Here is a 15,008-nt window from a genome sequence, read left to right as displayed (position 1 = left end):
TCTCTGTATTCTCTCTTTGTATCTCTCTTTGTCTCTCTGTCTCTTCCTTCTCTCTCTTCTCTCCTTTGTCTCTCTTCTCTCTCTCGTTTCTCTCTCTTTGCTATCTCTATATCCTCACAATCTCTTCTCTTATTTCTCCCTCTACTATGTCTACTATCTTTGTCTCTTACTCTCTCACTCTCTCTCTCTTTTTCTCTCTCTCTCTCTGTCTCCTCTCTTTGTCTCTCTCTCTCTCACTCTCTCTCTCTTTTCTCTCTCTCTCTGTCTCTCTCTTTGTCTCTCTCTCTCTCTCTCTCTCTCTCTCTCTGTCTCTATCTCTGTCTCCCTCTCTCTGTGTCTCTCTCTCACTCTGTTTCTCTCCCTCTGTCTCTCTCTATCTCTCTGTATGTCTGCCCCCCCCCCCCTCTCTCTCAAGGATTAGACAGTGGGTTGTCAAGGGACTCTTCCCTCTTCACTACAGTTGAATAATTGGATCATGTTGCTAAATCACTATATTAGTCTGGAAACGTTCACTGATTTGAGGAATCCTTCTGCAGTTAGAGGAAGAGAGGAGGGGTTAGGGAGAAGGAGAGAAAGGGACAAGAAGGAGGAGATGGAGATGAGAGGAAGGAGAATGGGAAGAGAGAGTTAATTTGAGCATTTGGGGCGCCAGGTAGCCTAGTGGTTAGAGCATTGGGCCAGTACCTGAAAAGTTGCTAGATCAAATCCCAGAGCTGACAAGGTAAAAATCTGTCATTCTGCCCCTGAACAAGGCAGTTAACCCAATGTTACTAGTCTGTCATTGTAAATAAGAACTTGTTCTTAACTGACTTGCCTAAAGGTTAAATGCAAATTTGGTGGAGTGAGTGAATTGAGAAGGCAGATAAGAGGCAGTGATAAACCCTGTTCATGCCTACCTGAGCTTACTTCTTTCCCTTTCCAACATGATTCCAGCAGCTATGGTGGATGTGTAACCACGCTGAAACAGTATACCTCAGCTCAATAGTGTAAAAAGTGTTATTACTGTCATGCCCCATCTAGGATCAGACAATTCTATGGGTCATGCCAGTCCCCATCTTGCTGACCCTTACCTTAACCATTGGAAAAGAAACCAATGGTTAAGACGCGTTCCTATGCTCAGGCGTTGCTGACGCCTGACAGATCTTACAACGCCTTAATAAGTATTTTATGTATCAACTAAGCATATCATTTGTTATAGTAATCTGGCAGTCGATGACATGGTCGATGACATGGCACGCAACCATTGGTTGATGCATGCAACATCCGAACAGGGGAATGCGACCAGGGACTTCTCTGACCTGTAAATCCCGTTAAGAACAGAAGAACCTGATGTCATTTATTAATCACCCTCACCCTCCTGGTGAGGTCAGAGCACCAAAACAAATCCTGGCAGACAATGCCTGAATGTCCTGATCTGCAGATCTATCAGCTTACCCTTCTCCAACCCTACCTTGACAATGATGAGGAAAACACAAAACTGACCTTAGAGCGTCAGTGTCTAGGGGCAACGTCATCCTACTTTGCCAAAAAAGGGTCGTATTCATTAGGACACACCGTAGCAAAACGTTTTGGACAAGCTAAGGTGAGTTTCCGTTTTTCATTCTGTTTTCTCTTGTTTGGTGCCTAATAAATAGGATCCAGAGCTCTGTATATCAGTTTGGCAGTATGAAGTGTGTGAGGAACAAAGACTTTAGATAGAAACATTATGTAACCAGAAGGCTGTCTAGGCATTGTGGTGAATTTAACTGCGTGGTTTTCTCAGACAGAGGAAAATATGTAGTACTCTGTTGACAGCGAGCTGCTTGAACGGAATAGTATGCATATTGTATACATGTCTTGAAATACACCCTAGCGGTATTACTCATGTTGGGATGTTCACTGGTGTTTGCTTTAGGAATTGACTGATGGTTTTATACCATGAGCAAAGGTGTTTCTCCGACTTGGGTTCAATCCCTTTTCAGTTCAATCAGATCTGAAGATTTATGTAATTTTACCTGATGAAAGTTAGAATTTGACCCCAGATTTGACCCCTAGTCGGACTCATCTGAGTGACAGACTGAACTTTGCTGGTGTACAACAACAGATTATAGTATAGTTCGTGATTGGCCTATCTCTCAGAGTAAAGAGGATTATGAGGTGTGTCTTGAGAGTGAGAGAAGGAGATAGAGTACACTGTTCCTTTAAAAATATTTTTAGTTCAGGGCTTCTCTCTGGTCAGCAGTCAGAAGAATCTGGTGTTAAGGGCAGAGTTAGGCATGTGCCAGGTCGCTAATGGGAATAGAAGGGGCTCAGGACTAATAAACCTCTGGTTAAACATCGCTCTGCTCGCAGGGCTAGCGCTACTGAGGAACCACTGAGGAACCTGTTCTCAGAGTGGATAGTAGAGGACAGACACAGGATATACACCCTGACAAAAGTATGTGACTGCTTCTCTCTCTTTATGAAAATAACTTTATGATTCTGACACCTGTTGCTGCAGAGTGGGAGGGATTTGCCTTGGAATTGCCAAGGCTGGTGATTGGATGCTCACTAGTTGCATATTTCAGTGAACACTTACTGTAGGATTTCAGTGGTAGGAATTGTATCGCGCCATACTTATTCTTGTCTTGTTTTTTGGTAAGAGAAATCTATTTGATATTGATCCTTTACTATGTGAAATATATATTATGGCATTTCTATTAACATTGTACAAATCTTCTGGACCTATTTTGGATAGCTCAGACTGAAATGAAACTAGTTTCACTGTGAGCGACTAGTGATCCACATTTGGTCCTCAGGTGTGTATTAAAATGTAATGAACACAGCACAGTGTGTGTGATCTGGTTACCAGATTCCATTACATTCTTCCCTGGCTTAGCAACACACACACACACACACACACACACACACACACACACACACACACACACACACACACACACACACACACACACACACACACACACACACACAGACACACACACACACACACACACATACAGACACACACACACAGTGTGTATATGAGTGTGCGTCAGTGTACGGATATGAGTGTGTACACCAGTGTATGCACGCTTATGTGTGTGTGTGGGTGTGTAGGGTGTATGCCTGTGTGTGTGTGTGAGCGCGTATGGGCTGTTTCCGCTCCACAGACTTGAGGCCATTAGGGCTCGCTCCAGTGGCCAGCCCAGTGTGGGGAAGGCTCTCTGTTCAATACCATAGTTTATCACTGGAGACAGCACCCAGCGCCTGACTAAAACACACCTCCATCTACACACACACTGTCACCACCAGGGAGAGGAAGGAGGGGAGAGAGAGGAAGGGAGGGGATGAGTGAGGGATAGGGGAGGAGGAGGAATAGATGAAACGAAAGGGAGAGTGAGAGAGTGGGAAATGGGTAGAGGGGAGGAAGAGTGTAGTGAGCAGGAAAGAGAGAGAGAGAGAGAGAGAGAGAGAGAGAGAGAGGGAGGAAAGATATGATGGAAAGAAGAAGGGAAAGTGATGGAAAGATCAAGAGAGAGGAGAGAGACTACTGAAAGAGGAGGAGTCTACTGCCTTACTATGTTTACAATTGAAACGCGCAGAAGGCTGTTCTGTTCAACTGAAACACAATGACCATCCAATACTATAATAAACACAATGACCATCCACTGCTATAATAAACACAATGACCATCCAATACTATAACAAACACAATGACCATCCAATACTATAATAAACACAATGACCATCCACTGCTATAATAAACACAATGACCATCCAATACTATAACAAACACAATGACCATCCAATACTATAATAAACACAATGACCATCTAATACTATAATAAACACAATGACCATCCACTGCTATAATAAACACAATGACCATCCAATACTATAATAAACACAATGACCATCCACTGCTATAATAAACACAATGACCATACAATACTATAATAAACACAATGACCATCCACTGCTATAATAAACACCATGACCATCCACTGCTATAATAAACACAATGACCATCCAATACTATAATAAACACAATGACCATCCACTGCTATAATAAACACAATGACCATCCAATACTATAATAAACACAATGACCATCTAATACTATAATAAACACCATGACCATCCACTGCTATAATAAACACAATGACCATCCAATACTATAATAAACACAATGACCATCCACTGCTATAATAAACACAATGACCATCCAATACTATAATAAACACAATGACCATCTAATACTATAATAAACACAATGACCATCCACTGCTATAATAAACACAATGACCATCCAATACTATAATAAACACAATGACCATCCACTGCTATAATAAACACAATGACCATACAATACTATAATAAACACAATGACCATCCACTGCTATAATAAACACAATGACCATCCAATACTATAATAAACACAATGACCATCCACTGCTATAATAAACACAATGACCATCCACTGCTATAATAAACACAATGACCATCCAATACTATAATAAACACAATGACCATCCACTGCTATAATAAACACAATGACCATCCAATACTATAATAAACACAATGACCATCCACTGCTATAATAAACACAATGACCATCCACTGCTATAATAAACACAATGACCATCCAATACTATAATAAACACAATGACCATCCACTGCTATAATAAACACAATGACCATCCAATACTATAATAAACACAATGACCATCCACTGCTATAATAAACACAATGACCATCCAATACTATAATAAACACAATGACCATCCAATACTATAATAAACACAATGACCATCCACTGCTATAATAAACACAATGACCATCCAATACTATAATAAACACAATGACCATCCACTGCTATAATAAACACAATGACCATCCACTGCTATAATAAACACAATGACCATCCAATACTATAATAAACACAATGACCATCCACTGCTATAATAAACACAATGACCATCCAATACTATAATAAACACAATGACCATCCACTGCTATAATAAACACAATGACCATCCAATACTATAATAAACACAATGACCATCCACTGCTATAATAAACACAATGACCATCCACTGCTATAATAAACACAAGTAAAACAGCACTGTAAGTTAATGGCTGCGTTTTATTCCAAGAGGATGTTTCCTCCCCTCTGACCTCGTTCACTCCCCTTCACAGGTCTGATAGGGCTGGATAGGTGAAAGCAATATGGTGGGAACTAGATGGATCTAGTGATTACACCTACCCAGTTGTTTCTATCCATGAGGGCAATGACTTTAGGTCGAGGGATCTTTTGGATTGAAACACAGCCAATAACAAGATATCTGTAGAGAAATTGCTCACAGCAATGACTCTCCCACCCTAGGACCTCTCCTCTGCCGTTACCCAGGGAGGGAGAGCCTAAAGCTAGGTACACAGAGGACACATCCAGCCTGGAGCTCTGTAAGCTGTGAATAAGCACTGACCATCACATGACAGCGCATCCCACAGATGGAAATCACAGTGGACGCTCTTTAATATCATAACCAGTGATCTGGATGGTGTGCCTGCTTGGAATATAGAATTAGAATCACTGTGTGTGGAGGACGTGAGTGTGGAATTCCGCTTGAGCTACAACTGTGCTGAATAGTTTTCATCTTGTGGATGTTTTTTTGAGAATGTTATGTATAAATCTGTTACGAATTAAAAGAATGGTACATATTTTCCCCATAAACTAGGCATCATGTTTGGGTGGCAGGTAGCCTAGTGGTTAGGAGCATTGGGCCAGTAACTGAAAGGTTGCTGGTTCAAATCCCCAAACAGACTAGGTGAAAAATCTCCTGATGTGCCCTTGAGCAAGGTATTGATCCAAAGTTGCTGTCAATAATGGCTGATTCCTGTCTCAGGGGGAGTGGGATATGCAAAAACATAAATGTCTAATTTGTACATGTGTGAAATAGGACAAATGTAAGCACCCACTTAATGATTATTATATGTAGATTAATACATTTGGTGTAAATAACAAACTGTTTACACGTATCAGTCAAGTCACAAGGGGCCCTATTCAATCAAAAACAGTTTCCATTTTTCCAGGATTAGCTACATGCTACATGAATGTCCAAAATATAAACATTATTCTGCTTGGTACATGAATCCAAATTGTACCAGAACACCCCAAAAACCTGGTAATATGATTTGATTGAATAGTGTCAAGGGTAAAGTATGAGGAAAAAGCAGCTAATTGAGGTTCAGTGCAGATAAACAGATCCAGCCACAGAGATGCACTCTGGGAAATGAAGTCTCATCCAAGCCCCATGTTCACCAACTCTGGTAGTTTTTATTAAACCAGGTAAGTTGACTGAGAACACATTCTCAGCAACAACCTGGGGAATAGTTACAAGGGATGAATGAGCCAATTGTAAACTGTGGATGATTAGGTGTGAGTGCCAGATTGGGAAATTAGCCAGCACGCCAGGGTTAACACCCCTACTCTTCCAATAAGTGCCATGGGATCTTTAGTGACCACAAAGAGTCAGGACACCTGTTTAACATCACATCCAAAAGACAGCACCCTACACAATCTAATATTTTATTAGACCAGAGGAAAGGGTGCCTCCTACTGGCCCTCCAACACCACTTCCAGCAGCATGTGGTCTCCCACCCAGTGACTGACCAGGACCAACCCTGCTTAGCATTAGAAACAAGAAAGCAGTGGGATGCAGGGTGGTATGCTGCCAATCTGGTAGTTGAGAACTACATGATTTGCAGGGTTTAGTTTCAATTAAATCAGTCAAAATGTTGATAATATATCGAAGAGGCATTTTGGCTGGAACAAAAGCATGCACACCTGCACACTTGACCCAGAGCACTACAATGCTATAATGGCATATCACTGGCATGTAGGTGTGTGTGTGTGTGTGTGTGTGTGTGTGTGTGTGTGTGTGTGTGTGTGTACATCTGTGTGTGTGTACATCTGGGTGTGTGACGCCTAAACACTTGAACCCACTCATTGTAGGCCTACTTTAAGATTACATGATCATCGTGATATTTACATAATAGCCAAAATGTCGTGTCATTGTCATACAGGTTACAAATGAGTAAAGGAAAATACACTTGCCCCTTTGAACTAACAAGAGCTCTTCTGTAGCCTACACGTTATGTTTTTAACGGTTAACGTTGATCCCTTTAAAGCCTACATATTTTCCTTCAGTGAAGTCTTCTGTCACCTGTCAGAAGCGGAACATGCGCGTTTGAGAGCGCAGGGAGAGAGGGAGAGGATGTGGTGTAGTAGGATAGAACTGAAGACAGACCCGCATGGAAAACCATCGTCCCTCGACAGAAGAGATGCGCGATATCAACACAGAACTGAGAGAACGAGGGAGAGGGCGATGTAAAGATGGAGAAATAATTTGAGATGCACGCAGAGTCGAGGGGGGTCGTTTTCACCGCTTTTCACCACGTCCTTTGGAGCTAAAAACGCAGAGCGTCGCGTCGAAATCGAAACGGCGGGCGGCGGGAGGGGCCATCATGGGGAACGAAGCGAGCCTCGAAGGCGGCGAAGGGGTGCTTGCTGGATTACCGGAGGGGCTCGCACCGGACGGGAAAGGAGGCTTCATTCGGACCTCCACGGGGGCACTGGTGGACCTGAGCCAACTCAGCGAGGACGACAGGAAGCAACTCGCCGCGGCTATGTCAAGGGCGCAAGCCAACAAGCCCGGGGGCGCGCCCGCTCGAAGGCAGGATTTTACTGGCATTTTTGTGCACTTTAAAATGTCCACTCCTCTCTGTACCCCGTCATTTAACGGGCCTACTCATGAAAGAGAAGGAAAGGCGTGTGTTTATGCCGTGTTTTGATTTGGCAGAGCACTGCAGCTTGTCAGCCGTGTATCACTATGAATGCACAGGAAAGGAGAATGCATGTTCACACCCATTCACATTTACCATGGGAATAGATGATGCCATTGAAAAATCATAGTTGGTTGTTGTTATTGACATTTACAAAGATAGTCTTGAAGCATTGATAGGCATAATACCAATGCTGTTTTTACCCTAAATTGTTAATTCGCTTAATTTTAATAAATTAAAGCATCTGATAAAATGCTGGACAATTTGTCAGTCAGTTCACAATACCGCATCAGATCAAATATTAGAATGCAGTAAATGGTATGATACAGAAATAATCTCTTGTAACAATTATTTGCATGCGATTACTGCGTAAATCGTTTAATTGTATCATTATCGAAGGATAGCCTCTGTAAAATCGGTGGTAAGACACCAGCGTTTGTAAAGAATCGAAATGCCTCCTGGGTAAAAATTACTCTGTCAAGCCACTGTATTTTTCCCAACGAAGGACGCTATCACCCAAAACAAATAGCCTCTCCTCTCACGGTGCCAACATTGTATATCACCATTCCAATGTTGTCAATTATATATCATAGCCTAATCGTATTTACATAGCTTCTATTGCAAATATATGTCAACAGTCGATATTCAGGCCGACGCCGGCTGTGTGAATAACAAGCCATCAATGGTGTTGAATGGGATTGCTTGTGTGTCCCCTATTGACCAACAATTCCCCCAGTATATGATTAAAATATACATTGGCACACGATACACGTTATCACAAATTCCTTATCACTAATTCGCTCTGTTGGTGAGAACAGTTATTATTACCCAAGCCAGAACAGGGGGAGGGGATACATACATATTAATGTGACTATATATAGAATAGCGATCGCAAATGTCATCACAGTCATTGATTCCCCCTTATTGCTTCTTGAAAGTGGTTTTTGAATTTCATTTTGGAAATGGAAAGATATCGAACATCTTGTGGAAGGAAACGCATTAGCCAAGTGGATGAGCGGTCTGTCTGTGAGCTAATTGCTTTCCATGGTGCTGAAACCAACAGTTGCCAATGGCAGAACTGGCGGGCGGTTTTGGGCACTTAAAGGAAAACTCCACCTAAAAACGATCTTTTGGTATTTGTTTCATTAGTCCATTGTTGACATAGTCCCAACATGTTTTGCTTGTCAGAAATCAAGTTTTCAAGTTATGTAACTTTCAAAATACAGAAATCATCCACATATGATGTATTTTGCATCATATTATGCTGCGTTTTGCATCACATGATGCAAAATACATCATACAGGGATGATTTCTGTATTTTGAAAGTTACATAACTTGAAAACTTGATTTCTGACAAGCAAAACCTGTTGGGACTATGTCAACAATGGACTAATGAAACAAATACCAAAAGATCGTTTTTGGGTGGAGTTTTCCTTTTAAACACAAATTAGCTTATGGTCTGTTAGCCTCAAATGGCAAGCTATTTTTCTCTGTAATTTATGCTTCACCTTCAGTTCAAATTCACAATGACGCTTCACTGTTTCAAACCTGAACAGTTTGATCTTATTTCGTGCTCGGCATTGATCTATCTATCATCTACGTGACAGGTTCAATCTCAGTCGATGAGTAGCAGGGTTGCACCTGACAGCAGTGTAGGCTAGGCTGTCTATCCCGTCTATCCCGCCTCTCAGCTCCATCTAATAAGGCCATCTCATCTTACCCCATTGAGTAGTCTCTCACTCTCCTATATCTCCATGATCTCTCAACTGTAGATGTCATTCAGCGCTATTCACCTTCCCATCAGCACTAGCCTAGGGCTGGTGCTATGCTTGCTTTGTGCTCACTGTGCCGATGATAGGCCTATGTCCAATGGCTTTGGGGTGAAAGGTTAGCTTGTTGTGTCGGGCAGAGGCTTAAGTGCATTTCATCATTGAGCATTTAGCCTACAGTATTGTGCAATACCCCCAAAGAGCCACACCTCATGTAGGCCTTGTAGTTAAGTAGGCTATGTTATTACAACACATCATACCAGATTGTTGAGATGTCTGAAGAATTTGAGTGATGAGTTGTCATATAACGATTATCATTCTTAATGATTTGGTTGTTTGGAAGATCTGTTTATTTGGGATACATATGTGTCTGTATGTGTGTTGAATGATGTATTTAGGAGCTCTTCTGCGGCGATGGTGATCATGAGTGTTTAATCAGTCTCATCTCTAAGTTTGGCAACCAGGAAATATCAGCCATTTGATAGTGTAAAGTAGCTTCCCCTCCTTGTCTCCTCTCCTTCCTCTTCGCTGATCTGAAAATGCAACAACATGGTGGAAGCCTATGGCAATTTGCTTTCACCTATCCAGCTCTGTCACATCAGTACAGATTAAGGAAAGGAGGGAAAGAAAGGAAGTCACAGAGTATTGAAATTCATACACACCATCTATTTCCATTTGTACTGCCAAATGACTCTTCTTTGTTTGTTTCTTTATTTCTTTCTTTCTTTCTCGCACTCTCTCTCTCAGGCCCTTGGAGGCAGATGTTCAGCAGCGGCCCCAGCAGCCAGGAGTTGGACCCTCTGGTCGGCTTAGCAAGAGTCGCACCGTAGACGCGTTTGGAGAGGGCCCCACTGGCAGGCCGGCCCCTGGCCGCAGTCCCTCGTCCCTCAGCCTCCTAGAGTCCCGATTCAGGCAGGAGCCTAAGGACCCGGAGAAGAAAACAGGCATGTTTGGCTCCAGCTTCCTGAGTGGGGCCAACCCGCTTAACGCTGTCTCGTCCATGACGTCCCAGGTGTCCTCTGGAATGTCCTCCATGTCCTCCGAGGTCACCTCCATGGGCTCCGGGGTCAACATGCCCTCATTTGGCCTGTTTGACAAGGAAGAGAAGCCTGGAGAGAAGCCCCAAGGTGGGCCCCCAGGGCCGGGCAGCAAGGGCCCCCAGCAGGGGGGGCCAAGACCCCCTGGCCCCGGACAAGGGCCCAGACCCCCTGGGCAGCAAGGGCCCAGACCCACTGGTCAAGGTCCCCCTGGGCAGCAAGGGCCCAGAACCCCTGGCCCCGGACAAGGGCCCAGACCCCACGGGCAGCAAGGGCCCAGACCCACTGGTCAAGGCCCCCCTGGTCAACAAGGGTCCAGACTCCCTGGTCAAGGCCCCCCTGGCCAGCAAGGACCCAGACCCCCTGTTTCTGGACAAGGGCCCCCTGGGCAGCAAGGGCCCAGACCACCTGGTCAAGGCCCCCCTGGGCAGCAAGGACCCCCTGGCCCCGGTGCACAGCCAGGCGGGCCAGCTAAAGCTGGGAGTCCCCCTGGTCCACAAGGCCCTGGTAAACCACCTGGAGGTGGACTGTGTCCGCTGTGCAAGAGTACCCAGCTCAACGTGGGCTCCAAGGAGCCGCCCAACTACAGCAACTGTACCATGTGTAAGAACCAGGTGTGCAGCCTATGTGGCTTCAGCCCCCCAGACTCGGAGGTAAGAGAAGGCCCTCTCTCTCTAGCTTGCTTTCTTCCTCTTTCTCTTTCTCCTGTTCTCTGGTATATATTTATACTACCCTTTCTCTCTCTCTACCCCGTATTTCCATTTTCCCACACTTCCTTTGTCGCTGTTCCTCTCTATCTCTCTCTTGCTCTCTCTCTTACCCTTAACATGTATTTGTACTGTAGTTTGTACTGACTGAGGGTCTATTATATGGTGTTTTTTCGCATCACATTCTGTCTCAGATGTATCAGACACTTCATTCAATTAAATGTCTACTGCCAGTGTCGTTGCATAGATACAACAACCAACGCATGCCTTGAATTAGTTTCAGTTTTCTGTTTCTGTTTGTTAGTGCAAAATTCACCCACCATGTCTAAATGACATTTCAACTTCACAAGAGAAGCATAGTACACCATTGCAGTACAAAATATACCTAAAAAAGGTGAATCAATAAAAACCAACAGTTAAGTCTGATATCTAAATAAGCCGAGCAATAGTTTTTAAGCATTAGCATTTTAAGCATTAGCATTTTTAGCATGAGCATTTTTAGCATGAGCCTTTTTAGCATTAACCTTTTTAGCATTAGCCTTTTTAGCATTAGCCTTTTTAGCATTAGCCTTTTTAGCATTAGCCTTTGAGCATTTAGCATTCCAGAGATGCCCATGCAGTCAGGCCTAGCTCTGGAAATGCCCCTCATATTAACGCCACACAGCTTGAGGAACAGAGGGGCCATATGGACAGTGGGGAAGCTATCAAGGTGACTCATGTCATGGGCACAGGAAGCCTCCAACCGCTGGCCACTGGCGGATTTCAGTAACCAACCACACGAGCCATACACCCCCGAGGCATCATGCCTGTTGAAACTGAGGGGGGCAGGTGATCTGATACTTATCTATATAAGGTATTTATTATAGATAGATATACATAAAATACAATGCAAATAATGAATTCAAAGATTTGGTCATCAGTGCCCCTCTCAAAAAAGTATATCTTTGCACACGTTATCAGATAAAACAGCAGAATCACAAAGTGGTCATATTTTGCATCTCTTTTTCTAGGGGTAGAATTATTCAGCATGGTAATCACAAAGAGGGAACGGAAATGTGAGTGTTGTTCTATGCAAGACACTGATAATAACCATGTCAATATTGTCCTCTTTTGTAGGGTTTCTTGTTGTAGACAATGGTAACCAAGGCCATGTCCTGTATAGGGAACAAAAACATTACACTGTTGCTAAGCTAGTTGTCAGGATATGTGACGAAACTCCATCTTTAGAACAAACATACAGTATATATCATGTAGGAAATCAGTATGATTATCTAATGATATATTTATAAAGTGTTACAGATGCATCAATACAGTAGTTTCCCATTTCTAACTAACCATGAAATGCATCTACTTTCATCAGAGTACTTTTCTTGTATTTCAAGAATGAATCAACCAATAAACATCTCAAATAAAACAAATAAAATGGTTTGTAATGATAGGATTTTTGCCTCAAATTAGAGAAATATTCCATTTGTAATGCAGCCTTGTCGAATAGTACATTTAATGGTGGTTCTGCAAATTACCACGATCTGCAAATACAGCTCCCGTTACTGCAACACGTAATTAGTATAAATCAATCAATTAGCTTTTAAATCCCTAATGAACCGAGCGAAAAACAATTTACAGTGTGAAAAGAGAATCATGCATGTTATTGAAATTTACTAATGAAGTTGTTTTTTCTCTGAATTACTGTGATGTTTCACTTAATGGAAAGGATTGTGTGTGTGTGTGTGTGTGTGTGTGTGTGTGTGTGTGTGTGTGTGTGTGTGTGTGTGTGTGTGTGTGTGTGTGAGTGTGTGTGTGTGTGTGTGTGTGTGTGTGTGTGTGTGTGTGTGTGTGTGTGTGTACCTGTATATACACTACGTTAGGGCTGTGATATTGGGTTGTGATATGGCACTATTGTTTTCATGGCAAAAATAAAAATACAAAGCAGAACATACTGTTTGGTCCTTTAAAAACCTGCTGTATGTAAAATATTGTGTTCTATACCTTGGAAAATAAATACAAATGACTCTGGATGACAACATAATGGTATTTGTTTCCAACATTACGGCTGTTTTCCTAAAGAAGTTAAATCCGCTTCATGTTTTGTTTCCTTGCCACGTTACTAATGAGTATCGCGATACTGGTACCATCCCGGCCATACAGTACATGTGTGTATATGTGTGTGTCGTATGTGTGTCTGACCATGTTTTGGATCTTTTCAGGGCAAAGAGTGGCTGTGTCTCAACTGCCAGATGCAGAGGGCTATGGGGGGTATGGATGACCCTCCTATGATGGGCAAGGGCTCTGCCCCTCCTTCACCCTCAAGGAAAGACCCTGGCAAAGATGGCAAGAAGCCCAATCTACTGATTAAGCAGCAGAGCATCTCCGACAGAGGCTTAACCCCTCCAACCACGCCCAAACAGAAATCCCCCGGCCCATCTTCCCCGAAAGGCAGCCCCCAGCCCTCACCGGCCAAAGGTAAACAGGAGTCCAGCTTCTTCGGGGGCCTGGGGGGCATCAGCCTAGGGGGACTCACCGACGTGGCCAAGCCTCCAGCCGCTGCCTCCCAGGCAGCCGAGTCCATCACGGGAACAATGTTCAGTGGCTTTGGTGGGTTCACTGGATCAGCCAAACCTGATCGGGCCAAAGCCGCTGCTGGTCCCCAAAAAACAGCAGAGTCGGTGACGGGGAAGATGTTCAGCGGGTTCGGTGGTTTTACCGAGACAGCGAAGCCCCCGGCGGCTGCCTCACAGATGTTCGGCTTTGGCTCGTCCATCTTGAGCTCGGCCACCAACCTCATGACCACCGACTCTGTGGACTCTGTGGATGAGAAAGCTGGTTCTCCTGCCGGTTCTCCTGCCGGCTCTCCTGCCGGCTCTACCCCAGACTCCCCCTTCTCTGCCCCCGGTTCTCCCCCCAGTTCTCCCCCGGACTCTCCCTTCTCCGCTCCCGGGTCTCCCCCGGACTCAGACAGCCCTGACACCCCGCCTGCCTCCAAGAAGGCCCCCAAACGTGCCGTCTCCCTGCTGAAGGACCAGAAGTCCATAAAAGCAGAGCCCTCCGCGGAGCCTCTGAAAGCGGGGGAGCCGCCTACTCCGGCCCCAGGCTCGGGGGCCCAGGAAAACTGCCCTCTGTGTAAGGTGGAGCTGAACGTTGGATCAGCAGACCCCCCTAACTACAGCAACTGCACTGAGTGCAAGAAGAGTGTGTGCAACCTGTGTGGCTTCAACCCCACACCTCATCTTGGGGAGGTAAGACCAGTACAGCTTTCACTACTGCTAAAATAGAAACAGTTCTGCTGAAAGGTACACAAACAATACAATGATTTCAGCCGTTTCCATTGATACAGTAGGTGGGTTAGGGCTACAGTCTTCTGTACACTCCATGTTGTTCAGTCACTCACTGGCTATATAAAAACCACATCTGCAATCAATTTGGTTTTTATATCTTCCAATTGTAATCAGGACACAAATTTTGACACCCTGTTTAAAGGTACCCCTCTTACCATAAGTGAACCTGAACGTTGGTCACGGTCTTGGTTGTCACGGTCTTGGTTGTCACGGTCTTGGTTGTCACGGTCTTGGTTGTCATGACTGACCTTTGTGGGAGTGGTTTGTGGTTGATGTGTTTAGCCTTCCCTAGCCTCCTAGCTGCCCTGTAGTCTAACTAAGCCATTGTGGGGCTAGGTTAATAAGGCTACATGA

General features: G+C 44.0%; 1 protein-coding gene across 1 annotated transcript; it reads left to right on the top strand.

The window, feature by feature from the left end:
- Window positions 1-7,161: 7,161 nt before the first annotated feature.
- Window positions 7,162-14,555, top strand: LOC115181943 (protein piccolo-like; the record flags this gene model as incomplete). Its single annotated transcript, XM_029743633.1, has 3 exons — window positions 7,162-7,697; window positions 10,323-11,265; window positions 13,527-14,555. Coding segments are annotated over exons 1-3 (2,181 nt in total), but the record flags the coding sequence as incomplete, so codon positions are not given.
- Between the last annotated feature and the right edge of the window lie 453 nt (window positions 14,556-15,008).

Source organism: Salmo trutta, unplaced genomic scaffold, assembly GCF_901001165.1.
Source record: "Salmo trutta unplaced genomic scaffold, fSalTru1.1, whole genome shotgun sequence".
NCBI classification, from domain to species: domain Eukaryota; kingdom Metazoa; phylum Chordata; class Actinopteri; order Salmoniformes; family Salmonidae; genus Salmo; species Salmo trutta.
Note: the sequence above shows the minus strand (reverse complement) of the source record. Positions and strands in the feature narration are given on the sequence as shown.